The sequence below is a fragment of the Seriola aureovittata genome, chromosome 1 (genome assembly GCF_021018895.1).
Source record: "Seriola aureovittata isolate HTS-2021-v1 ecotype China chromosome 1, ASM2101889v1, whole genome shotgun sequence".
Classification (NCBI taxonomy): domain Eukaryota; kingdom Metazoa; phylum Chordata; class Actinopteri; order Carangiformes; family Carangidae; genus Seriola; species Seriola aureovittata.
This window is the reverse complement of record NC_079364.1, coordinates 26,770,117-26,797,327: the sequence shown is the minus strand read 5'-3', so window position 1 is coordinate 26,797,327 and position 27,211 is coordinate 26,770,117. Positions and strand designations below refer to the sequence as shown.

The 27,211-nt window shown below is 41.2% G+C and overlaps 1 protein-coding gene across 6 annotated transcripts in view; it reads right to left on the bottom strand.

Annotated features, from left to right (window-relative positions):
- LOC130184275 (A-kinase anchor protein 13) overlaps window positions 1–27,211 on the bottom strand; it is a 103,668-nt gene that overhangs the window by 65,231 nt on the left and 11,226 nt on the right. For 5 of the 6 annotated variants that reach the window (XM_056400229.1, XM_056400381.1, XM_056400425.1 and 2 more), the window contains exons 2-7: window positions 20,310–20,353; window positions 11,061–11,214; window positions 8,082–8,245; window positions 7,341–7,512; window positions 1,957–2,140; window positions 21–216 (exon numbers count right to left, since the gene is read on the bottom strand). In XM_056400229.1, the coding sequence (XP_056256204.1) occupies window positions 21–216; window positions 1,957–2,140; window positions 7,341–7,512; window positions 8,082–8,245; window positions 11,061–11,214; window positions 20,310–20,342 (903 nt within the window). In that variant the 5' untranslated portion in view covers window positions 20,343–20,353. Of the gene's footprint in view, window positions 1–20; window positions 217–334; window positions 515–1,956; window positions 2,141–7,340; window positions 7,513–8,081; window positions 8,246–11,060; window positions 11,215–20,309; window positions 20,354–27,211 lie in introns of those variants that run through there. The other variant, XM_056400575.1, reaches the window with a different exon arrangement.

Genomic DNA, 27,211 nt, shown 5'->3' with positions numbered 1-27,211 from the left:
GGCAGGATGGTGTGACTCACCTTGGCATGGAGATGGCATATCAAGTGCAGCAGCTGCTCCACACTCTTCTCAAGGGTCGGAGGTTCGCGCCCAGGGTGGATTCTCAGTGTCAGGGTGTGCGTGTTCAGCCTGGGGAGGTGGCAAATTACGCGGGCATCTGTAGGGACCAGGTGGACGCTCTCAGCGCCTTCGTCCGTCTCTGTGTCTGTGTCAGCCCTGTCGTGAAATAAACACTTAGATCATCCCGACTGGTCTATAGCGTGATTGGCTAACACAACACAGAACTGCTTTTCAGAGAAGGTTTTAACAGTGATGTCAGCCGGTCCACACTCACACTTTTCCTTCCATAGTCCACGTGCTTGCTAGGTTGTTTTTTTTTTTTTATTTCCAGAGTGGGAAAGGCCAGAAGTCCATAATGTGGTTGTTATTTTAGTCTATTCAGGCCTTGTAGCAGGTAATCAACCAACCTACAGAGATACTGTCAGGTAATAAAGTAGCTTGTAAATGTTAAAAAGTTCCAGACGTTGTCGACAGTCAAAAGAAAAAAAAAAAAAGTTACTTCCCTTCCCTGTGGTAAAATCCACCCTGTGATAGCCTACATAAAGACCACTCCTAGTCGATAAGCTTTCCAAGAAATGTTCACTCCCCCTGCTGCATTTGCTCTAAGTGTTGAAGGTAAAAGTATGTGCAGTGGTTTTTTTTCATGAAGATAGCGCTGTAAAGAGGAGACACCTAAAATGTTTGCGTAATCCTGGGTGGATTGCTTTAACTGCGAGGCCCAGCAGCTGAGGTCACATAGCCAGGCTACGAGTGACTTCACTTTTTCATGAGGGAAATGTAATTACCAACACATAAAGAGAGAGAGCTGTAAGTTGTAAAGCAACTCCAGTGCACGCTTGGCAATAAGCACGCTCACTAAGTGGTAGTTGTCTTTCAGCTTGTGGCATCTTCATTTTGAGTTAAGTGAAAACTATTCTTCAGCAGATAAGTGGAGCGCTTAAAAGACATAAAAGGCCTCTATTTCCTCTTTAAGCCATGTCTCAGTTCATTTACCAAAAAGCTGTTTTTTTTTTCCCCCTGCAGTTTAATGTTTCACTATAAAAGAATTTGACCTCACCAGTCGCTCAGAAAGAACGCATTACTGGGGATTATACCTGACAACTGCAAACAAAACACTTACATCTCCCTGCCATTATGCTCTACAGAGACAATACTGCTGTATGTTTGGCTTACAGTACACATAGTGAGATGTTGTATTGTGGGGAGGTTCTACAGCAGGTCAGGAGACACAGAAGTCGTAATCCAAGGCTTTTGTGTTGTGGAATAGTTTCCCATCCTTCTGGATTCCTTTGGAACGATCCCGGCAGCCCACACCGTTTCAATTTGCCCTCAACTATCTGACTGCAGCTCGAGAGTGCTAAACTATAAGCTGTGGTGTGGCTTTGTAGTGATGTTCTTTGGATACTTCCATTGTTTCATCAAGACAACTGACAAACAATGTTGTCTGAGAGGGCTGTGGAGGAACCACGCCATCTAGTCTCTGATACATTGACATGAGGCTGTTTGTTGGGGGAGAAAAGGGCAATGTTCACTGAAACTGAGCAACTGAGCCAGTATCACTGACAAACACAGTGGAGACAGTTTAGACAGTTTAGGGGTAGGTGTTGTGCAGAGTTTTTACACCTGAAACTAAGCATCCGATGTGATAAATCCTATCAACAACAGTGGAAACAGCATGAATCCAAAATAACAGATATCAGCGTTTGTCAACTTTTTACAATTACAAGGCATTTCAGTATTTCATTTGCGTGTTTTATACTACTTGTTTTATTTTTAATTGTTTTTGAAGCTATGTCAAAACTGAAAAAGGACTGCAATGAAAAGTTTTACTATTATACTGTGTCATTGTTACAGAACAGCCTTTGATCCTCATGTCGAAATTGGTTTGGTACTTACTTCATGAGGAGCTCGTGGAGGCGCTCGTGTCCCCGTAAAGCAGCAACGGCGGCTGGGGTGTGGCCTTGTCTGTTGGCCAGTCGCAGGGCTTCTCTAGCTCCAGACTGCCGCAGCAAGAAGCGCGTAACCCGAAGCAGACCCCGCCGAGCTGAGAAGTGCAGCAGAGTCTCCTGAGGATTCAGGTCTGAGGATGAGACACAGGATGACAGGTACAGTATTACAGAGAGAATAAAACTACATGAGATGGAGAACATAAGAGCAACAAGGAAAGAAGCGGAGAAAGACACTTGAGTGCAGCGGTCCAGGCAGTCGGTTTGTGTCGTAGTAGCTGACATACCACCACTTGCAGCAGCTTGGCAACACCACAGTGTTAAATTAAAGTGACCCAGTAAAGAGCAGACCTTTACACATTTACACACTGATAAAACCACAGCTTGTCTCTGTCTGTCTGTAACAATGGACCAATGCATGTAGGCCAATACAGTCATTTCTGGATTAAAGCCAACACACCACTTGACATTATTATTAAACTGGACATTTTTGTGCACAAAATGATAGAATATGTCAAGTTTTTGTCTTATCTGAAGCAGCATCTAATATGTGATAACAAAACAAACAAATCATAGCAACAACAACAATAATGATACATTTAAGAAAATCAAACTACACTATTTCATTTTACCAGAGGTGAGCCACACTAAGTGCACTAGGCTCCCATTTTTAATTAAAGCTCATTATTGGCCCCATTTATCAGTCTGACTCCTAATAACACCATCAAACACTGAATTCCTTCCTTTACACATCCACAAAGACAGTAATGAAGATTCATGGAAACACACACACACACACACACACACACACACACACACACACGAATGGGTGTTGGTTATTTCAGAAATATTCTCATCTCAGATTGAATCTGTGTTTTGTTAATATGAGTCGCCCAATCATTTCTGTTAATATTGGCATATTTTACTGCCCAACCAATTGCAAATGTATTGTCAATTTAAAAGGGCACCCTGAGATAGGGGGTACCAGAGATTGGGAGTGAGTGAAGTTCAATAAATGGTGATTTCCCAATGAAAAGTGGAACATACAGATCATTAGAGAGCAATAAAAACCTTAATAAGCTAAAACTCTAGACAGCTGTATATGCTCAGCTACCCAGATGTGTTGAAACGCAGAGTCACTGCACATAAAATGCTCATGTTTATCAAACCAGCTGGTCTGTGGTTATTTTCACACAGCAGAAATTACAGGGAAGAGAAAAGATCTACAATTGTTGCTGTGCCTCTGCCTTATTAATAACATTAAGTTTTACGCTTTAGGTTTCATTTGTCGTTGCCTGCGAGCAGAGGACATTTCTCTCTCCAGTGTCCATACAAAAAAACAGATATTTTTTTGAGAAAACAGGGAAAATTCATGGTTTTCCACTTACACAGGAACTCCTCTGTGATTTTTTTCAAGGACTTTTAAACTGTGGCTTTATAGGTTTCAACAGTATGATATAATCAGTTATAAAATAGTATTAAAAAAAACAACAACAGCACCAACAATATCTGCACCAGTTTTAGTTTATGTGATCAGCCCCACAATAGTCATTAGGCAACATTCACAATGCTGGTTGTGTCTGCTGATGAGAGGTTTCACTCCATTTACAGCAGGCCAGTCTGTACCAGCCTGCCCTGATGAACCACAAGCTAATTGGTCAAATTTAATGCTCTACTTAGCTGAGCTATGCTGGACTGGAATGTGAGGTGCCAAACAGCAGCAGGAAATGCTTTACTGCTGAGTTTGATGGCGGTTCCTTAAAACTGACTGCCATAACACCCATGACATTTTTGTACGATGGCATCCGGGTGGCTCGTCTGGGAATTACATGTAATTACAGTTACTTGCTGCAGTACAGCAATACCCTACATAAAGTGGCTTAACATTATGTTGGGTCACCGTGAGTCTCCAAAACAGCTTGGCAGAGATCCTAACAAGCTGGCTGCTAGTTAGCTTTGCTAGCTACACAATGGTCAAATGTTTCCTTACTTTGTCAAATTACTGAAACCAACTCTAACAAGCAATAAAAGAAACATTAATTTTATTTATCAATTTTAACTGTCAATTGTTTTTGAAATGATGAGTATATCTGCATAATTATAATAACTATTGGATGGATTGCCTTGAAAGTTGGTACAGAAATGCTAAAAACATGATGATGATAGCATGTTAATCTTTAATCAGAGCACAAGCCCAGAATGTTTATATACTTTTCATTTAAAGTAACGGTCTATGTATCAATCTATCTATAGTATTGGATCTAGCTAGATAGCTTGCCAGCTGCAAACTCTTAGTCTTGTTGATAACTGACCAGAACAATTAATAGGTTATCAAAAGTTTTTAACGATTAAAATGGATGATGGACATATCTAATAATAGTTCCAGCGGGAAACAAAAAAGGCCTATGGACACTAGTGTTTATTTCACAAACACCCACCACACTGGTGTTCATTGACAAACCATAGGCTAGCTAATCTGACACTGAATGTTATTAATTGTTCAGAACTGGTGAATTACGTGGGCGTCGTTCACCATTTTCAATAACATGCACAGTTCTTCCAAGAGAAGTGAATTTCCCGGAGGACAATAAATGGCTGGCTATGGTGAGATCAGTGACTGCTGCGTGCCCACAGCGTAAAGGATGACTGAGATAAACCACCGTCACCTCCACCTGTAGTCTGCTGCTATCCATCATCTGACAGATCTGATAAATGGAGAGCAGAATTGCACTCCTCTTCCTCCCCACAGTTCACTGCAGTTGAGCGTCTTGTATTGAAGCGCTGACATATTGTGGAGCACAGCCTATTAGAGCTCACATCACTCACCGCAGCTGGAAGCCGCCTTCCACATCAACAACATGACAACAGACTTCAGTGCAAAGGAGCCAGTGTGTGTGTGTGTGTGTGTGTGTGTGTGTGTGTGTGTGTGTGTGTGTGTGTGTGTGTGGGTGTGTGTGTCCATCTCTTAAAAGCCATAACACGTTTCACAACAGTAACATAGAGGATCTTATCTAATCAGGAGGGAGTTCATTACTGAAAATTTGATTTGATGAGTTTTCTTTCCAGGCTCCAAAATAATATTGAATAAAACATTTTAAAGGAGTGTGTAGACTTTCAATCTCCACTGTACACTGACTCAATTTTCTCAGCTCATTTTTTCTGTTACAAGACTAAAATCCTGCTGGTTCTGCTGGTTTGGTCTAATATCCAAGTCCAAGTTAAACCATAAGCTATTATCTTAACAATAGCCACAGGCAGCAGCAGTGCTCTAACTACTCCCAAAAGTCTTGTTTATGCTGCTTCAGAGAGAGCAATTACCTTGCAGAGTTTATCATCCCATCAGCTCATTTGGCTTCCTTTAACTGATTAAAGTCATCAGAGTCAATGGCTGGAGAAAATTGGCACTTTGATTTTAATAAAAATGTATGTTTGTTTGGACTGACACGGCCATTTCTCACAAGCCAAACTGCTGTCTGGATGGGTTGCAGGCAGCACAGGGACCTGCTCTGTTCATACTAATGCCAGATTCGGATCAAAGTCCAGCAGAGACATGTTGTCGTGTTCGTGTCCTTCTGTAAATACAAACTACCAGCTACACTGAGCGCACATGAGCAATCTATTAGTAATTGCAGGGGGATGTGTATGTGAGTGTCATGCAGTGCTTAACAGAGGGTTACAAGACAGTTTATTAAAGAGTCTTTTATCAAATAAAAATGGCTTTATATTCTGGTTACAGCATCACAAATGCTGTAATTTACTTCTCCAATACCTGAAAAGTAGTTTTTTGGCTACTGCTCCAACTAAAACTGGGTTTCTGTTTTGCCCAAGGGGTTAACAGCAGTGCTGCTATAGACAACTACAGCGAAGGTTTTTCAACAATAAATCTACAGCGGAGGTAATATCACCACTGCAGCACTGGATGGATGTGTCATACGTGATCAGGCCATATTGTGCTTTAATTATATTCCTCATACTGCATTTACAATCCTTTATTTACTTTGTGATAAGAGACTATTCCTGTGCAATTGCCTTGTCAACATTTTTCATTCAGCGTGATACAGAGAAACGTGATCACAGTGAGCAGTTGTTTTGCAGTGGAGATGGTTTTGTGTGACGTGTTATTGAAGAGGAGCAGATAATCTTCACTGGTATTAGAAACTTGTGGGAGAAAACACAATCAGCCAAAGCAATCATTGTGGTATCAATGTGGCATCTCCGTCACGTGTGACTTGCAGTCGCATTTCTGAGGTGATGCACGTCACATAGATACAGCTGAGCCTACGACTATAAGTTCTAACCCTCCTAATAACTTTTTGTTGTTAGATTATTATATTATACATTTTATCAAAATATATATGTATTACAATAAATTTAATTTGATATGTGTAAAGGATTTCATTTTTAAGCAACTCTGCCAAGAAATGTGTTCAGGAAATCCCATAGAACAAGGTTTTACACTGAAAATACAGTCATCAAATGCCATTAAAATAAAGATTATAATCTACATCTTTCAACAAATTGTAGTTCAGTTTTAACAGAGGACTACACGTCTTACTACCTTATCTGGCTAAAATTCCCCTTTTACAGCACCAGGTTTTTAAAAAAGAATTTTAATGTAGAAATTGAGAGCTTGCAAGTAATTCCTGCTGTGCTTAGTCATCTAACTTACTTCACACAGCACGTTTACATCCAAACTGTGGAGGTCGGGTAAAGGCTGTGTCATAACCAGGCTTACAGACTAGTGTTTTGAGACCGAATCACTTTAAGTTAACCGCATTCACACAGATTACCTTTGTGTGTTGGAGGGGAAAACTAAACATCAGTGCTTCCACTGTCAGTGTAAAATGTTTGCAGTTCCACTCCGTCACTGTAGTGGTAACGGTGGCTGTGCTTGAGAGCACAACACTCAAATCAGCCACCGGAGCCTAGAAGCTAGAAGTTAAGCAGGAGTCACGTCCATGAATTAGCAGACACAGACATGCACACAGAACATGGAGATAGCACAGTGCAAGTCGTGCGCCTACATCCACGCCCCGCAGCAATCACTAGCAATGTGTCGTTGTTTCGACCAGTAACTGTGGCACCGTTCTGAAAACGTAATGCTGAGAGTGCGCGGTCTTCCTAATTTCATCGTTAAATGTAAGCACTGGGAACGATATGTGGCACACAGACATACACACGAACAGAGGCGCCGTGTGTGTCATTATGTGCTGCACAATTATAATTTGTCAATATGTCTCTGCACCAGTGTTGGGACATGTTGTGTGACTCTTGTACATTTTACTGTGTGAGGAAATTACATGTAACAGTCAGCCAACTGCCCCTCAGTCTCACCAGTGCTGTTGATTAGTTTGTTTCCCAGTAGGCTCCATCCTGGAGGCAGCGCAAGGTGGTGGAGGGCGAGCGCCAGGCTCTCGTCCAGACGTTCACACTCCTGCAGAGGAATCTGACACTCATCCAGCAGCAGCGCCCCATCGAGGCCGTCGGCCCGGCCCGCTGTGCTCACCTGTGTGGAGGGTGATTACAAAGATGAGTCAAGTTTTACAGAGGAGGAGCTGAGGCTTAGTCTACTGGAAGCACTCGTTTTAAGACGCTCAGCGTAAGAGCATTAACCAAATGCCTAAAATGTAAGATGTAAATGTAGGAAGACACATCCACACGCGTGTATCAGGGCTAAGCTCAATTTGGACCTGCGCTGTGTTGACAAAAACATCATATTCAGATTAAAAAAGTGAAAAATGTTTTATTAGAAGCTTCAGGTCTGAGTGCTCAAGACACATTTTATCTCATCCTCCTCTGTGGAAAAACAAACTCTATATAAAACGTCTATGGGATGATAAACTGTGGTGAAAAAAATTAATTAATTGAATACCATGTACTGTGAGACATCAGGCCTTGTCAGGGAAGAAACACTGACATGGTTATCTTTTTGTTTTACTATCACTCTGCCCACATTGCTGTATCACTTGTTACCATTGGTGACCACTTTCCTCCCGCTCTGTGACAAGCCTCAGTTTTTGTGCTCATTTTACAGCTGATTTAGAAATGGAAATGACACGTCGTCCTGTTGCTCACCAGAAACTGGGCCATGTCAAAAGCCAAATCCTGGACGAAGCTGAATCGATGCTCAGCCAGCGGTGCCACATGACCCAGACAGGGTTTTAGGTCCTCAGGGGCCTCAGGGATGCCTCGGCTAAGTGAACACAAGGTGACCAGCACCGCCTCGCAGCAGTCATGAGCTACAAGACAAGACAAGGAGGAAGGAGACAGGGAGACAGGAAGAAGGGGAGGGGAAGGAATGAGGAGGAAACAGAACAAAACAACAAATAAAAAGGTTACAGTCAATATCATCAGTCCGTCTGTGTCTGGCCTTTATCAATTTTAAGTATAAGTATGTCTCTGTGTTGTATGAGCATTACTTGTTTCCAGCTAGTTGTGGCTAGCAAGTCAACTTTAGCAACATTGTAGTCACTGCATCACCAACACAGCAAGTCACAGAAAGTATAAAAATGGTGAAAGCAAAATCAATAAGCAAAGAAAGAACTGTGATAGTAAATGTACAATAATATCCTAACATCCCTGCCTTCATGAAAACTTTCAATCATATCAACAAGATCAGCTGAAGAAATACATACAAGGTCCTGTTCAGAGCTGGTATTAACATCTGACTCAGGTAATCCAATCACAAGTGGACAGCTTTAAGTTCAGTTGTGAACGCACCCAAGACGCATAGGCGATGCATTTGAGATCCAATCACTCAGAACAAATTCAGAGTTTGTCTGAATATAGTCCCTTTGGAAGTATGTATTCATCCGCACGCGAACTGTATCATATTTAGGTGCAGCAACAACACCAAAAAAGAAGAAGAAGGAGAAGAAGGCTCCGACAACAACTACAGGCAAAACGGATTCCTGATCAGTACGATGAAAACTAGAAGATTCAAATCATAACCAGGCGATTTTTGAGGAGAAAAAAAATGAAAGAATGGAGGGGAATGGTTGATCAGTGCATCAATGCCAATGTAAAATCAAACAACACATTTGGTATGATGTATGTATTTCTGTGCATAGAGCCGGCGGTGAGATCTGACCACAAGTGGTCACTCGAGACACATTTTAATGCCAGGTGTGAACTGGCGTGCTTAGAGCTGTCCACTTGTGATCGGATCACCTGAGACTAATGTTAGTGCCAGGTGTGAACACAGCCTGTGAGCTGTCGGCTCTCAGATGTTCTGTTGTTTGCATAACTTCTGTGCTTTAGCCAGGTTTATCCAGGAGAGGAGATGAAACGATCACATACAATCACAATCCAAAACCCACATTAAACCAACAACATATTATTCACTTGACATCACAAATTTGTACAACAAGAACCACTCTTTAACAATAATCAGCAGCAGCACTGTGTAGACTTGCACTGCTGATTCAAATCCAAACCTAATTAATACAAATAAATCATAATATTATTTCACTCGGTGAAATGCATTCATCCCACTGATTCAGCAATCACAAATCAAACTTCACCTACCAACAAATTAACAACACAACATGTTATCAATTAAATGAAAGTTCAGGCAAATTTGTTTTCAGTTCTCACAACAAAACGAATGAACAAAGAGGATGGTGGCCAGTGTCAAAACACAGCTAACACAGAATAAAGGCTCTACACGGCTGCACTGTGATGCAGCGCTGACAGACTCCCTGCTCCTAATTTACCAAGCCTTCTCCATTAATCTGCCTCCTCACCAAATGCCAAGTAAAGTGCTGTTGGGTGCAGGACTCCTTGTCACTCTATCAACTAGTGCTGAACTTCCACAGCATCCTCTGCATCTTATTCCTACTATATCAGAGCCATTTATTGAGCACACTTTCTATCATTTACTCTGTCAGCTCATTAACGTAAAGGTTCAGCTCAAGGGCACCTCAGTCCAAGCTGAAGTACTGACTCATTGCCTCTGCAGTGATTTCCCAGGCCACCTGAGAACTCTATCCTGCGACCTTCAGGTCGGTCACGGGACCGGTCCTCTGGAGCTCTGCATGTCCTGATGGAGGAAGCAGTGAAGCAGAGCTAATCTGGAGTAACACCTCTTCACCCCCCACCCCACCCCCCTTCTTCAGACGGCTGTAATTCAGTCGAGCTCTTAACAAGATAACGGAGTTTATCATGTTCAGCCTTCTTTTTTCCCCGTGGAGAAGGCCGAACCTTGAGGAAAACAATGAGTTAAACAATGTTTTTTTAATTTGTCCTTTCACCTCACATCTTATGTCTTTCCCAACACATGGCTACGATCCATTTTGAATAAAGAGTCACAAGTATTTTCTGCGTACAGTGACCTTTGACCCCTGATCTCCGTGCTGCCTGTTGTGGCTCATTCACCTGAGAGAAACTATCTCGGAAAAACAGCACTGGCTAAACACGTTTGGTTTTGCGAGTAGAGTAAGTGGGATGTGCTCCAAGCGGAGTGATAAATGAGCCGGGCTCTATAAAACCTAAAGTGAGGTGATTTCTCTCTCTCCAAAACACAACATTAGTTTAAAAACGAGGACAGTGGTGGTGGATGATTAATCATTTATTACTTCGACTTTCTTCCGCAGCTATAATAACTCTTGACTGTCCAATGCTCTCCTTGTGACGCGAGGGCAGAATAACACCACCCCCTTCTTAAATACAATTATTGTTTTGCACAGTCTGGGATGTTTTGGCTTTTGGCACCCCTTAATGTAAATTTTTGGCTATAGCACATGATGGCTATAGAGGATTGACCACTAAAGGAGATCTTACTTTTCACTTTTTGGTAAATATGATTATATTTATGGGGTGATACTGACTGAAGTTTGCAACGATGCTGCCTTCAGAGAGCCTTAACTTCATGTTTGTATTTACACACACTAATCTATGTAAATATATTGTCCTATCACTGAACACAGACAAACAGGAGGGAAGAATTAAAAATAGATTTAGCATGTATTAAAACACTGTAGGTGGAGCTGCCTTCCCACAGGTCCATTAGATGTGACAAGGAAGTCGCAAGGCATTGTGGGTGGGATGGCTTACCGGGACACACTGCCTGCAAGGTGTCATGACTGCTTCTTAGGGTGCTGGTCAGGTGCCTCTGTGTGCTGCCAGCAAACAGCAGGAAGTAGTCCACGCCCTTTTCATCCGCAGCCAGCTCTTCATCAGCGAGCTGCACTGTGATAACACACCGCCCCTGCAGAGACAGGCAGACAGCCAGAGGAAATAAGATAGAGAAAAGCACAAAGAGAGAGAGCAAGCAAGAAAAATAAGCAACAGATATTTAGAGAGATATCACAGTGAATTTGTATAAATCATTATTCCATCATATTAAAGCAGAGGAAATGACGGGTTGTCTTGAATCTGAGTTGTGTCTGTGTTGTACTTTTGGTTGAACTGAACTGAACTTCTGCAGTTTGGAAAGTGAAACTGGAGTCATTTTTGACAAAAAACTGTAGCTGGTTCCGTAAAAAAAGCACTTTTTTTTTATCTATGCATCCCTGACATCATTAAAAGACTAGTTAGACTATATAGTGTGTGTATAATTGAACATATGTGACGATATGAGTTTTGAAATCCACAAACGAGGCAAAAAGTACCACACCTAATCTACCTCAATCTTCTTCTCTAGCAGCACAAGTGTGTCAGTTTATCTGTTTAGCCACAGATAAAATCAAATGTGATCAGGAGAGTAAAGTCCATTAACAGTTAGTGACTTAAGATGTAATAAAGTCTGATTCCGATGTCAGGTGTGAGCTACAATCCTTCACAACTGGATCTAGTTATAAACTGGATATCTGGATAACCAGATCTAAACCAAGCCAGTAAAAATACTGTGGAGGCTTCTAGTCTTCACACAACCACACTTGTTTACCAGCAATTAAAGTAATGCCTCAAAGTTAATATGGTAATGATTTATTGATGTTAAAATGCTGCACATCACGTCATTAACAAACACGGAGGCACCAGACAGTGATGAAACACGGAGTAGCAGCTTGACTTTGTGAAGACTGGATGAGCGAGCTCAGTCAGTTTCAGCCCGCCGAGCAGACGGAGGATGATAAAACCGTTTTACAGAAGGAGGAGGCGACATGATTAACAGCAACAATCTATTGGTGCTTTTTTTTGTTTGTTTTTTGGTGGGTTTTTTTTAAATACTCCACCCTCATGCATCCATGGAACATTAATCAAGGTCAAGGCTCTTTTCCAGAGTCCTACTTCATACTCAGATCTTTCTTCACCTGAAGTACACTGCACTGGTGGTTATTATTGAGTGTACTAATTACATTGAGTGTACTATGTACTAAGGTGCGAACATTATCTTAAGTGGCTTACTAGTTATCTTACCGCCCACAGCAGTACCCAAGCATTGCTTCAGAGGCCAAGAGTTAGCAATACCATTAGCAAACTACATTCGTTTGTAGGGTCACAAGTTACATTCAACAACATCTCATTCACCACTACCACACACACTGTTAAGTATCTCCGCGCTGTGTGGAAGTTGGTCCTGGATGCTCAGGATTTACACAAATATTATAGCAACTCTGTCCAGCTCTTTTCTGCATTCAGGGAACCTTGCATGGCAGAAACCTCAGAGAAGCATGTCACCTAAGATATACAGTGGTTAGTCCTCAGCCTAAAAGCCCATTCTCTTGCAAAGTAAAAACCAATTGAAAACATGAACATGGCTGCTTAACTTAAGCATAACCATCAAATGCATATTTAAGACTCTTTTTACAGGATTCTCTTTTTAAAAACAAGTCAGCCGGAAACAGCCTTTTCAACCAACACACACACAATCTAGCTACATTTGTACGGATCCATTTGTCTTTTCAGCTGGCAAAAACCAATGGTGACTGACTCGAAAAGAGAAGTATACTTTTGTCTACCCACATCTGAAGCCACTAACATTGCTTCAAAATGTGCCACTCTCACTATAACCTGCATGTGTGCCATAGAGAACAGAAAACTGGTACTGAAATGAAAACAGGTGTAGCATCAGTAGCTAACGTGGGCGGGACTCAGCAAATTCTAGAACCAAATTCCACTTAAAATCAATTTCTATCAATTTCTGTCTACATCTTTTTTCTCAGCTACCTTATATTTTTCTTACTAGATAATATCAAATGTCTTGCCAAAGTGCTGATGTTCCAATGTGAAAACACAATTATGCACAGTTCATTGTGCAGCCTGCTTCTTTTTTTTTCCAAAGTGACAATTGGTTGTGTTGTGGCTGGGAATTGTGGGGTGATGATGTGGTGTCATCTGAGGACAGACTGAGGAGGAGGAGAAGCAACAAAAAATAGGGATATTGTTCAAAATTAGCTGTTTTCCACTGTGGGAATACAGCTTGTTGACACCAAGGAGGGATAATGGGACATTTCATCCCACTTAATCTGACCAATGTTGCAACCCTTTCACAAGCCCAGTCCAATATGAACAGCCTGACTTGGCAGCCAGTGAAGGCTCGTGTCGAGGAGAGTTTAACAGTCAGGGTCAAAGGTGCTTCTTCCTTCTCTTATAAAGTGGTAGCCTCAAGGCCTTGTTCCATGCAGGGAGGATCAGTGAGTTGACAGCAATGAGGCTAACCAGCAACCTTGGGATCTGTCTTTGGCAAGCCATTGCTGCTGCTGAGCAATATGAGGGGGAAAAATGTGTTCAAAGACGACCACGTAGCCCAGAGGCCACAGGAAGAGAAACAGCCAGCAGGAACACTCTGAGAGCCAGGACTGAATACACTGACATGCAGCATGAAGGATGCAGGCTTTGCTATGCACGGCGAGTCTCAGCCTTAACAAGCAGAGCAGAGGCACCGGCGTAAATGAGTTGTAGATGGGTGGAAGCCAGCAGGCATGACATTCTCTCCATTAAAAACTCATCTCTTATCCCAAGCCCAGATTGGAAATTAAGGTTTGTTGCTAGTGAATGGATTGGTACCTCAGTGGATTTGTGAGTTTGCACTCCATGTGAAAATGAACACACATTAGTATGAAATAAGTTCTACCTCCTCACTACAAAGAGAGGAGAAGTGAAAGGAGAAATGGCTTTCTCTCCACTACTGAAGGCCGGTGGCAAATCACCTCAGCCACAATACCAACCTGCAGCATTTTGACACAATAGCTGCTCAAATGATTTGTGACAGCAGCACAGTGGCCTCTTATTTTGTCTAAATTAATATTCACCCAAATACTGTCATAAGAAAAAAAAAAAACCTGAAAACAGATTAAATAAATACTACAATTCACACAGTGATGTCGACATAACACATTTCATTCTGCTTTTATTGCTTTTTACCTCATCAGTAATGAAACGTGGGTAAATTGAAATGTATTTCAATAGAAGAGAGAGTAAAGTAAAATACTGACTGAATAAGATCATTGTCAGTCCTTGTGGAGACACATGTGGTGGCGGGGGGGTGGAGGTAGAGAAACAGAGATGTGAAACATCTGCTGGAGCCAGCAGGAAACACAGCTGCACGCAGCGACCTTTGCGAAGCATGCAAACAAGCACATGCACAAACTGCAGCTACCGACAATAAATCTTATGATAACAACAATAAATTAAATGCAAAACAATGTCCACCTTAAGTCGGAGAAGCAAACCCATGGTTTCGAAGCTGTGTGACGTGCACTAATGAATTTCTTTCAGCCACTCGGTATGACTATGCTCTCTGCTGGTAATAAGTACTTAACAAAGTGACCTACTGGGGTATTGACCTGCTAATCATGGAACTTCGGCGGAGAATAGGCAGCTTTTAAGCAACATCAAAAGAACAGCTGGAGGCTATGAACCCAACCCCCTCTTTTTGAATATGCATGTTTGAGTGTAGCCCTTTCCACACATCCTGCCACTGTACTGGTTCAACTATCCAGGTAATGCAGTGGTTCGTTTAAGTTCTTCAGATGTATTGTCATGAATTCTCACCATGGCTGCTTTACACTTTCAACCTTATTTTGCAGCTTAATATCAATTAATATTCATCACATTGACTGGGTTTTTTACTGTAGCACAATGTGGGGATTTGATTCATTTCAGTGCCCAAACTACCTGTCAAGACATCCATGAGCCACGCTCATTTTTTTCTCATCAGTTATTTCAGTGCATTACAAATTTCTACCTTTTACTGAGTTCTGTTGCATAGAAACTGCTACAATAGCAATAGAAAAACAGCCTATTGACAACATATCAACGGTGACCCTAAAACTAAAAGTTTATGACTACACTTGCCTGACAGTGTGATAGTGCTATCACACATGGACGGCAACCAACGTATCTAGACATGACTCGGGGGAGGTGTATGTGAATGTAAATGTCCAAATCAGTTGGACCGGAAATTAAACGATCTTTACCCTGCCAGCGCTGTAGTATAAAGTCAGTGTAATTTTCGATTGATTGATTGTCTATAGAATTCACAGAGAAAGAGTGGGCGTGTTGATGGCGCTCCTGTACACTCTACCCAGGCGCCATGGACAATCTCCTGATGTGTGCTACTTGTGTTATAGAGCAACTCCAGAGTCCAGAGGTCATATGTGAAAACACCAAGAGTCATCCCTGCTGGCATTCACACATACCCTACATTATGTCCAAAAGTACCCTGAACTTTAAGTCCCAAGAACTTAAAGGTTCCTTCAAACAGCTGGTTGCCTGTGTTTCCTCTGCGGTCTAAAGACACAAGAAGGTTAGGCTAATTAGCCTACTGACAACTACACAACAACGATGACGCCATATTACCTCTGTTATTGTGGACTTTTCTGAGGTCTTGTTTCAGTTTCTTAAGCTTCTCCTGGCTGCACTGTTTCACAGTGTGAATAATGTTCAGTTTGCTTAACTTGCAGGAGATTTTTGCATGCAGCATACTTTGTCACTGTGGGTCGCATTTCCATTTCCCTCTGGATCTCCTCTTCAGCATGAATTTTAAAAGGGGCCTGGACTTTGTTGTTGGTCTATCTGTTGTATGCTTTCTTCTACAGATTTGCAAATGCTGGAGTACTCCACCAATCAGAAATGTTCAGCGCTGCAAGCCCCAGACCAAAGGTTCGTTTAGTTTCGGAAAGCACTACCCCCCAATCAGGGAGGACCTTTTTGGGGGTACCTGGTCCCTGTGGTGGAAATGCACAGAGTTCCTTTAAAGGTTCCTAGTTGCTGCAGTTGAAATGGAGCCACACCGTATGATTTTTACTGGCGAGTGAAGGTTTTTCTTGGAAGCAGAATACTAAAACCTTTTACAAGGATTACCCACAAACATTGATGCTTCTGTTTCCACTAGACAGTTAAGAAGACAATTTATGGAAATCTTACCAGCATGTCGGCAAGTTGAGGAAGGCAGACGCGCATTAAATCAGCTCCTGTTCACACGTAACACTGACATGTAAAATTACCAGATTGATTGCCAATTGAAAATGCACAAAGGCTGCTCACATCCCAAGCATCCTTTATCCTTTCAGCAGAACAGTTGGATTTCAGCAAATGGCAGAGAGGTCACAGGTTTCATCACAGCTGCTGCTGCGCTCCAAGTCACATGTCCTGTGATGGAGACTGAACCCCTAAATGCTTGTTTAACTGTAAGCCACACTGGTGAACATAGTGTGCTAAATGCCATTAATTTAAACAGCATATTTATCATGCAGAGTTTCACTCTTACTTTAAGGATCTTCCTCAATTAACAGAAAGAGAATCAGCCTTTACTTACATTCTTTACCTATCACCTCCTCATTAGAAATCCTTCTTTAGCCAAAGTAATTCTGCAAGAACATGAAGGCCATTGCCTCCAGTCTCCTTCCTACAGCTTGTTTCTAAGTTAATGAACTAGAAATTTAGACTTACAAACTAGGGCCACTGTCTTTAGTCACTCTGTGGCAGAATTCCCAAATTGTGTATTTTTAAAACATATAATTACAGGCCAACTACTTAACCCCTATGAGCTATCTCACTGTGAGCTGCTGTGATAAGTGTCTAAAATCTGATGTCTAATGAGGCCTGACTGCCCGCCTGGTTCCACTGAAGAGTCTGACTGTAAATCACAGATAAGGTTGTCTGGATGATTAATGTGTGAGCCAGTCTCGCCTTTAGAGACATACACACACAAAAACACACATGTGTCTGACTTATCTCATTTCCTGTGTGCCTTCCTCACCTGCTAGTGATAGGGGACCAGTATGACCACTCAGACACCCCAACTCACACACGGACACACACACACGCACGCACACACACACCTCAGTAAATATTAATCACTGAAAGCAGGTTCTTCAAAGCCAAAGTAAAGACACATCTTCGAGATAGCTTTAATGCTAAATGGAATTGTATTTAAAACCGATTCAAAACCTCAAAGAATTGAGGAAAGTATGTATCTATAAATGAGCTGTAAACAAGCAAAACAAACCTGAGGCTAGGGCTGAACGATATGCAGAAACTAATATGCATACATATACATACATATATATATAGTGATTATTTTGGCAGATATTGGAATTGCCATATGAGTCAGTGTTTCAGTTGGGATGATTGTTTTTGTATTTCATTTTCAATGAAAAACATTTTAAAATGATGATGATGATGTGATTTTTGTTGGGCTTTGTACCAAACAAGCATGTTCCCTTATGTCTGGAGAATATGATTTTTTATATCTCTGTAGCACCACAACGCTTATTTTTTGAGACATATTACCTTTATCAAGGAAATTGCAGCGCCTGCGATTTGGATATTACATTTGCCCATATTGCAATTTCAATTATATTTCGATTAATTGTGCAGCCCTACCTAACACTATGGTTTATTTCTGGAAAAAACTGTCATGTTCTGACGGAGGAAATCAGGCATCTCGGGTCTTCATTCACAAGTGGGGGTAAGAAGGATCGTGAAGTTGCACTGGGTGCAGAAAGCTGCACTGTATAATGGCCTGTGATGGCAACCAGGGTATTTTATAAACTTTCAGTTCATAAGTTGACCCTCACCTATGGTAAGAAGCTTTAGGTATATACAAAGCAGGAGGCTGCATCCACACTTACACATTTTTAAAACTATCTCCATCTGTTTTAGCTCTGTATCATCTCTGTCCATACCTAACATGCCTGAAAATGCATATCACATGACCATTCATGTACACTTGGCATGTGCATGCCGGTGTAAACAGGTAGCAGATTGCCTACTCTGCAGTTGGTTGTTGAAGTTGCAGAAAATAGGAAGAACAGCAATGGCGAAAAGTAAGACCAGAGATTTCTTTGCCAGGATTGATGACAAACTTACTTAAAGTACCATGAGTATAAGGCGGTCATGGCAGCAGAAAACATGGATTGTGAGAAGGATACTTTGTGACTGATAAGACCCAATCAGGGAGCGAATGTGGGTGTCTGCGCCATCGTTTTCTAAAGGTCTCCGTTTCTGCCTGTCTAGACTGAAGCGCACCCCTGAAGTTTTCAAACTAAAACTAAAAACTGGAAGTCTCAGTTTTAGGGGCTAAAAACGTGGCGTAAACATAGCAAAAGTGATTAGTTCTAAAACGAAATTAGTATTAGTGTGGATATAGCCTGAGGCTGCTGAGATAACCTCTGCAGGGTGGTTGCCACATTCTGCATGACACAGTTGGTAGTTCAGCGATGTGAGAGGGCATCAGCAACAAGCTGCACCTCCTACACATGAACCACCTCATCTGGCTCCACTGGGTAGCAGACCACCCAGGTGCCTCCCTCTGAAGGCTTATCCAGCACAATCGACTGAGGGGACAACTTGAATAAAAAAAATAAAAAAACAACTCTCCCAGCAGAACACCGAGAGTTAATGGATCCCCAACACCTGGGGAAAGATAACACGCTAGAACTTTGGTTGAGGCTTGAGAAATGAATCCACCACATCCACAAAGTTTCTCTTGTTGCTCATCTCTCTTGTCTAAAATCCTTGTTACTGCACAATGAAGGCCTTTTACTACTCTGTCAAACATCCAATACACTAGTAGACACTGTACCTACACAAAATTAATTTTGAAGTACAGCATGTTCTTTTATACACAAAGGGTCTGCATGATCAAAGTATTTCAGCTCACTGTTAACAAGAACATCCAGCAATCAAGAGGTCATGCATCCTCTCTGCACCAAGGCACCGAGCTCTTTGCTGTAATTACCTGCTCACCTATTGATTTGGAAAAATGGCACAGGTCCTGGTAAACTATAACTCAATAGTCCTTTTCTGAAGAATTATTTAAGTCACAAGGCCCCTAAATGGACCAGTCTTTGATCGGGCTGTTGCTATTTGCTGTTTTCAACCCAAACCTGAAGGGAGAGATAAATCATATGAATGGATGAATCCACCATGCTTTATGCTGTCATATCAGTAGTCTTGTTTTTGTCACATGTTAGTCATTTCTTAAATTATCTGGATCTATTTTTGTAAAATCACCAGACCATCAAGTGGTTCTTATTTAATTTAATTGATACCATGTAAAACATGACCACTAAAATACACAGTGGAGGACAGTATGAAGAGCGCAGGCTGTTATGCATATTTGCTCGTCAGCAAACATTAAACAGCCAGTTGATTTGCATGCATGTTGTGTTTTCCTTCTTCTCTGGCCCTATACACCTACACAGTTGTTTTTAGTTATTCCAGTTAATATGACCTCTTCTCCAGTTTGAAGCAGGGGTGTCGCAGTATAACATCATTGACTGATAACCGTGATATCTAAAAAAAATCTAATATTAATATTGCGTTAATAATACACATATGATTAAACAGTGGTGGCAGATGTTAGGCCTTGTGGATCTTTTGATTATCAGTCCATCTTGTTGCCTTTTCACTATCCATTAAGTGTAATTGTTCTTTCTGTCCACTTTTGTACAGATGTGGTTACAGACTCTCTCTGCACCTCCCTACACTCAAAGTCATTTGCCAAAAAACAGACAAAACAGATAATAAAAAGAGTTCCAGATGAATTTGACTGACATTTTTCATTATCATTATTATCCTTATATTATTATCATTTCATTTCTTCTACAAGTATCGCAATAATAATAATAATTATCATGTTTTTTTTTTTGGCCATGATAATTGTGTAGTGAGAATCTGATGTCGTGACAGTCCTACTTTGAAGTCAGGGGGAGATATTCTAGGAATGACATGAGGTCACCAAACTCTATACTAACTATACTAATAATAATGATGAAGGTGTAAGTTGTCCCGCAGCAAATGAACACTCTGCTCCACACTAGCATAGTCCTGAGCAGAGGTTTAATCACACAGTCAAGACACCTGTGTACACTGGAGAACACTGTCTGTGTAAGCATGAATGGTTATACTTACATACAATGGAGCTTGCTGTGGGTTGAGTTTCATGTCCCTGGACACTGTGAAGAGAAGAGAGAATGAGTAGTTACAGCTCATTGTTATGTTCATATACTGCATTCTTCATATGAAATAGGATTATGTCTTGAAGCAATATTAATAGATTCTTTTGGGCTACGTGGAGCAGTGCAAGTTGATATGGCTAAAATGTTAACAAACAGTAGCCTATTTAGCAACATTAGCATACATTTATGTGTCTGGCTTCCTGACAAATGTAAGTCTAATATTCACTCTCATTTTAGCTCTGCTTTGCTCTCCACCAACTCCTGAGAGAAATATCTGGCTTTGAAGCTGCTGAAGTCATCACTGTTGTTTGATGCTGGACAGGTAGGTGCAGCAGTTTGGATATATCAGAGGTTTTTCACTGAACCCAACTGCCCTCTGTGGCTGGTAATAATTCACTGTGGGTTCATCACTACAAGTGACTCCTCTCACATTACAGAGTAATTTGAGCCGTTCTTCAAATACTCAGGTAAACTGACTGCATACTGCCCGCTCAGTGCCAAATGGAAGACAGACAGTATAGTTAGCTGCTAGCTCGTGAACAGAGTGGAGGACAGTTACCTTGGATGTTGGTGTACACCAAAACACGACTAAAAGATAAGTAAATATTACTTAACTATAACATTATTATGAGAATGTCAGTATTACAGATCTCAAGCAGTTGACAGATGGAAAACAGCGTGGTTTCAAATCATAGCACAGAGTGAACAGTCATCACTGATTGAAAAAAACAGTCGATGATCTGATCACCAATCAGCACAAGCCTGGTGAATATCAAACTTAAATTCACCAGGTGACCATAAACACAACTTCAAATGATGTTCAGTGCCTGTCTTAATAAGGGTTTGCTAACAAATCAGCCATAACAAGCTCCTGAGGTGATAATATGTTATGGGTTCTGTTTTAAACTTATTATAGTGCCCCCAGGTACCAAGAGTTGAATGAGAAGATCGATAAAAAATACAAAATATTTTGCACCATCCAAAAATGAAAAGGCCACTTGAGGAGGAGATTTAACTAAATACCTATTCCACTAATGTCACATTCACACAATATTGTTTGTCAACCTCCAACTTGTGACTCAGAGACTGACATATCAGGAATTTCTGACACTGACGATACATACACGTCAACAAACAGGCGAAAGAGAATCCAATATTAACACTAATATAATACATTCCGCTCATTTTATAGGAGCTATACCCTGTTTGTATCTGGTTTCACTTGGTAACAAACTTCTACAAATATGTAACACAACACCAGAAGCTAATTTAGGATGTTTATCTGTTGTGACTACAACGTTAGGACTCTGGTTAACCACCTTGGAATAATGCGTAACATTGTATACATGCGGCCAAACAAGCAGTACCTTATATTTCATTAAATATATGGCTACAGTCAGCAGCCAGTGAGCTTAGCTTAGCATAAATGCCCAAAAGAGGAAAACAGCTAGGCTGGCTATGTCCAAATGTAACATAGTCCACCTACCATCACCTCTAAAGCTCTGTAATTAACACCTCATATCCTGTTTGCAGTCTTTGTGCTAAGCTAAGCTAACAGTTGTAGCCTGGTTTAGTGGCAGCACTCCTCTTGTGTAACTCTCACCAATAAAGTGAATGAGCACATTTCCCAAAATGTCAAACTACTGCTTTAAAGCGACATTATTCTTAATGTACTAATGATATTAAGTAAGACCCTTTGACTACAACCTATTATTTTGAATAATCCTGGTCAACTGCTGCTAATTTACAGTTACATAGACCTGACCTTTGATCAGATATTAATTAAGTTAGGTCAAACTTCTAAAATATCAGATTTGTTCTTTTCTTAGTCAAATGAGCTGCTTTAGTGTTTTACTAAAGTTAAACCTGCAAACAAATTTCTCTTGAAAACATAAGGTAACTTTTTCCAACACAATACATCTACTCAGAACTCTGTTTTCGACAAGGTGACATTAGGCTTGACCCTGGCAGCCCAACACTCTGTGGGAGGTTGATAGTGCTTGAGTACAGAACATACACACACTGAATCACACACACACACACACACACACACACACACACACACACACACACACACACACACACACACACACACACACACACACACACACACACACACACACACACACACACACACACACACACAGGAGCACACACTCTCATCATCCAACCAAAACTGCCAGTTCTCCATCTGTGCATGTTTACACAAAGATGCCGCAGCAATGATAACAAACTTTTTGTGAGCTCCGAGGCTCCTGCTTTCTCCAATCACCCATCAACTCTTCCTTGAGCAAAAAATGATAACGGAGGTAAACCACTAAAACACACTACTTTGCTTCTTCGGCATGGGTTTATGCCGGGAAGATCAGTTAGCAGGATTTACCGGCTCATGTTCACGTTTGACTCCCCACTCCCCGTCTGGGACGCAGGCCTCAAAGCCGTTTTCTGGGCACAAGGTCAGATGCAGTGGGTGTGTAATTACATCCAAACAAACGCATTACAGCTATAGACTTGAGGACAAATGGATTGGAAACCTTTTTGTTGAACTTTCTTGAGGAGATATTGGCCTGCTTGCATTCATCAATGAGGCAAGGGACTGGTCGGCTTTGAGAGCCTGCATTCTCCTCAGCTATTTAGAGAGACAATTTTCTTTTGTTTGCTGTTCCCTGGCACTAAAACAAGTCCTTGCTGTTGGCCTCAGTGGTCAGCAGTGCATTAATCACATGCACCCCACAGCGGAGGAGGCGGAGACAAAAGGCCAGGACCTAATGGGTTCAGCAGAGTACACCAAAAGAGTCAATGTTGGACTCGACAGAGCGCTGAAGTGCAGCAAGGCCAATTCACTTTCTGCAGCGAAAACCAAACATTTTTCCACTTTTCTGCTAAATAAATAGGCTCGAGCTAGAATTAGGCGGATCAGGTAAGGGGATAATCAGTAGCTCTAATAATACTCTGAAGTCTAATCCTCTTGCCTTAAGTGCACTGGGCCAGGGACCAGCTTCCTCACAACATGCACGACTTTGACTGATAAGACTCTCACATAATGTCCCCAACTGGCTCACTGCTTCTTTAATGTGTTGATATTTTGGACGTTTGCCTTCTGTTGCTGCTTTATGACCAATGCACAGCATGTGAGCACGCATGGGTTGGGGTCTTACTCAAAGGGCACTTCGATCTACATCACTGTCGACTCTTGCAGGTGTTGGACCTTTGCACCCTTCACTTATTGGCCCCTAGATAACCCAACTCATTGCACAATAAGAAAATATTTGGTAGGAAGTTAGTGCATCGCTACATTCACAGTTTTCACTGCTGAGGACGGAGTTGATAACATTTATTCATCCGCTTTGTGCCTTTTATCAGCTCCACCCTGCTTTACATCATCTACATATTCACACCTGGCAGCTGCACATAAGAGCTCAGTCTGCAACTGTAACAGTCGCTTTCTTAGCTCAGGAGCACGTCAGCAGTTGTTAAGGACACTGTGAGTGTGCACCTGCGATCAAAAATATGTTAAAGCTTTGAATCTTTTCTCTTCATGAAAAAATCTTCAGTTGATGTTTTTAGTTTCAGATTATCTTTTAGGGATAATGGCATTTACAGCTTCAGATGTCTTCATGCTCTGTAACTAAATATATACTAGTCAGTTGGCCTAATGGTTGTATAGCAGGAGGGATGTGACTATTCTTTAGATCAATCAGTCAGTCAGTACATTAAACAGTAAATACAGGGTTTAATTACTCTATCAACAGCACAATGTGTGGGTCCATGTGCCATTTTCAAATACCAAAAAAATACTTTTATCTCACATTTTAGGCATTTCTGTTGAAAAAGTTAATTGTAGGTCAAGTGAGCAGGTCAAGCTTAGTTATACTTCAGCAAGAAACACATGGGCTTCAACCACCAGGCTTTTCAAAACAAACCACCTACTCCTCAGCCACCCCTGCTCTTTAACAGATAAAAGGAAGCTGATTCAGTGTACTGCATCATCACAGGATGAAGCCGCTCCACTGGTTACTATGGATTCATAGGGGGAGCAGGCTGTAACATTACAACATACTTTCAAAACTTCCTCTTTAGTGTGGCTGTAAAGCTAAGCTAGTTAGCCAGTTTAAAGAAGCAAACATCCTCCCACCAGAGTAGATCTGTGTAATCCAGAAGTAAAGCTGAAATATAGTTGATCAGGTACCATTATAGCCTAAATGCATTTAAAGAATTAACAAAATACTACGTATAAACACAAAATTATTAACATACCCCTGTTATTAATGGATAGGAAAACAAGAAAAGTAAGAAGATGGAGTATTTACCTTTTTGTCTATAGTGCAATTCAAAAACTGCAGGACCTACTAATGCATCGGTCTGGCCCAACGTTTATAGGGCTAATAACAAATTCCATGATAGGTTTCCAATGCAGTCTCACAGCAACACAGCCCAGTCATCAGCTAATCAAGCAGGTAAGGCTAATGTGTTAGTAAATAATTGTCTACAGTCATGTGTCTCAGCACCTGATGAATGAATGTCTAATATTCAGCCACATTTAAGTTTTACTTTGGTATCCAGCGGCTCCTGAGAAACTAACTGCACATGTACCACGTTAGATGTTTACTGTACCAGGCTCTAGTCTATTTTGGTTCATGTTTTGCTGTCACCATCTGCCAACAGATTTATATGAGGGGTGTAGTGAGAGAGGAGGCGTTCAACCAGACAGTAAATCAAACCAAAGTAAAACAATGAGCTAAAAGAGGCTACGAGTTGTGTGGATCCACAGAGATGAGAGTTAATTCTCTGTATGTTCATGACCACAAGAGACTCTTTCACTACCTGAATTCACTTCATTCTTTCATATCATATCAAACATATCCCTTAATGCAGGTTTGATATCTATTCTCCACACTGCCTTGAGTGTATTTTCTCCAGTCAGCCTCATGACCCTACAGTAGAGTGGGTGTGACAGTTCATCTGGTCATACACTTCCTCTTGGCCAGCAGAAATAATTTAGAAAGCACACAGAGGGAATTGTGAAATAGCTACATCTGTAGGTCATTTATATCTACAATTCCTGATACAGAAAACTGCAGAAATGGTTACACTGAATACATTGATTCCTGTATCACAAAAGGCTACAGTATTTTCTCAGAGGTAAACAAGTTCCAGGCAATTTACTGCAACAAGATATTTTTGGTGCTGTGGAAAATGCTTGTGATTGTAGGTCAAGTTACAGTGTACATGTCTTACACAGTACAACAGTTTCTACTTTTTCTCAAGTGATGACAAAAACACATAACCCTACAATGAAAATCTTGTCTTGGGCAAAGTCCAAGATTGATTAAACTAAACAGATGGCAATATTATGTTAGACTTTTGGTTTACTTAAGAGAGGAATGAGCCGGAGCGAAACTGATATTTTTAGTTAAACCCATTATCATCAGGCAATAATCGACTCAAACTCTGTACCAACTCATACCATCAAACATATATTCTTATCTTTACAATTCTTCAAACAAGATGGGAAAAAAACAGTGTATTATTCATTTGGTTCAGGAAAAGATCTTCTTCTATCCTAACCAAACTGTTTCCTTCTCTGGTAACAGAAGCACCTTGAGAAATCACATCCTCTAAGCTCAACCTACAGCTACCCGACACCTGCTTATAGAGATTGCACAACCCATTAACTCCACCTAAAACACTGGGTGCAGCCAGCCTTCAGCCGAGCTCCTTAGAGTCTTCATTATGGCAGAAACTGCCTTTGAACTGCTACTAAAAGAGAATTTTCTTCCTCTGCTGCAGGAGGGCCACAAAGAATCACGGCATCAGCCACGTTCAAGTGCACAGGCGTCACAAATGGACCAATAAATCAAGAGACAAAAGCCCCTCAATGCTGGGATAGGAGTGGTAATGCGCCGAGTCAGGGATGTGAATGGACCTGTTATGGCTTCCACAGGTCCCCTGGCTATCAAAATAAGCCATAATAGCCATGTGACTGCAGCGTGAGTGGGAGGATGAATAGGATTAGCTTCACAACTCATTAATCGGACTGTCTCCTACACCCTTCCCAATGATCAGCTGAGGCTGAGGATTCCCCAACACAGGCACATGCACAGGACAGACTATGACTACAGTTTATTAACCAATATCAAACACTTTTCCCACAGCTCTGTCTGTAAATGTGCTGCTTTTGTCTGTGACAAGTTTTCTCTCAGGGAAAGAGATCCATCTTCTTGGTGGGACTAACAAGCCTGCCATCACACACGATTCAGCGATTCCCTGTGGTAGAGGTGCATCCAACGCAGGCGAATGTCACAGTCAAGTAAACACCAGTTTGGGTCCAATATAAGCCACAGGAACAGCTTCACTGTGATCACTGAATCGGGTGCCTTTTTAGCAAACTTGACTGGATTCTGACACAATTTAAAGGCCCTGTGGAGTTTTCTTTAAACCAACAAAAGTTATGTTTACATTTAGTGTTACTTGACTAACAAAGGTGCTGAATCTATTTCCTTCCTCGAATATTTGCAAAACCAATTCTTAAAGTAATTTAAATGTTTGAAACCATAGCAAAACAAAATAAATGTAACCAAACTACAATCCAGATTTATGGAAATATTAAGTTGTTCTTTATATTTCCACTACATAGAAGATGATGATAATTTATAATGATGACAAATGAACCAGGTCAACTTTTTTTTTAATCGTTTACTTTACATTAGATCTGATCACATTCAAACCTAATGAACTGGTGGTAGGAACAGTGAACAGTGGGTAGATCAGAGGTGACTAGAGGCATGTGATGGCATCAACATAATCTTTTCTGTCAGCACCACTCCCTCAGAGACTTCCTGTAGGAACATCTGA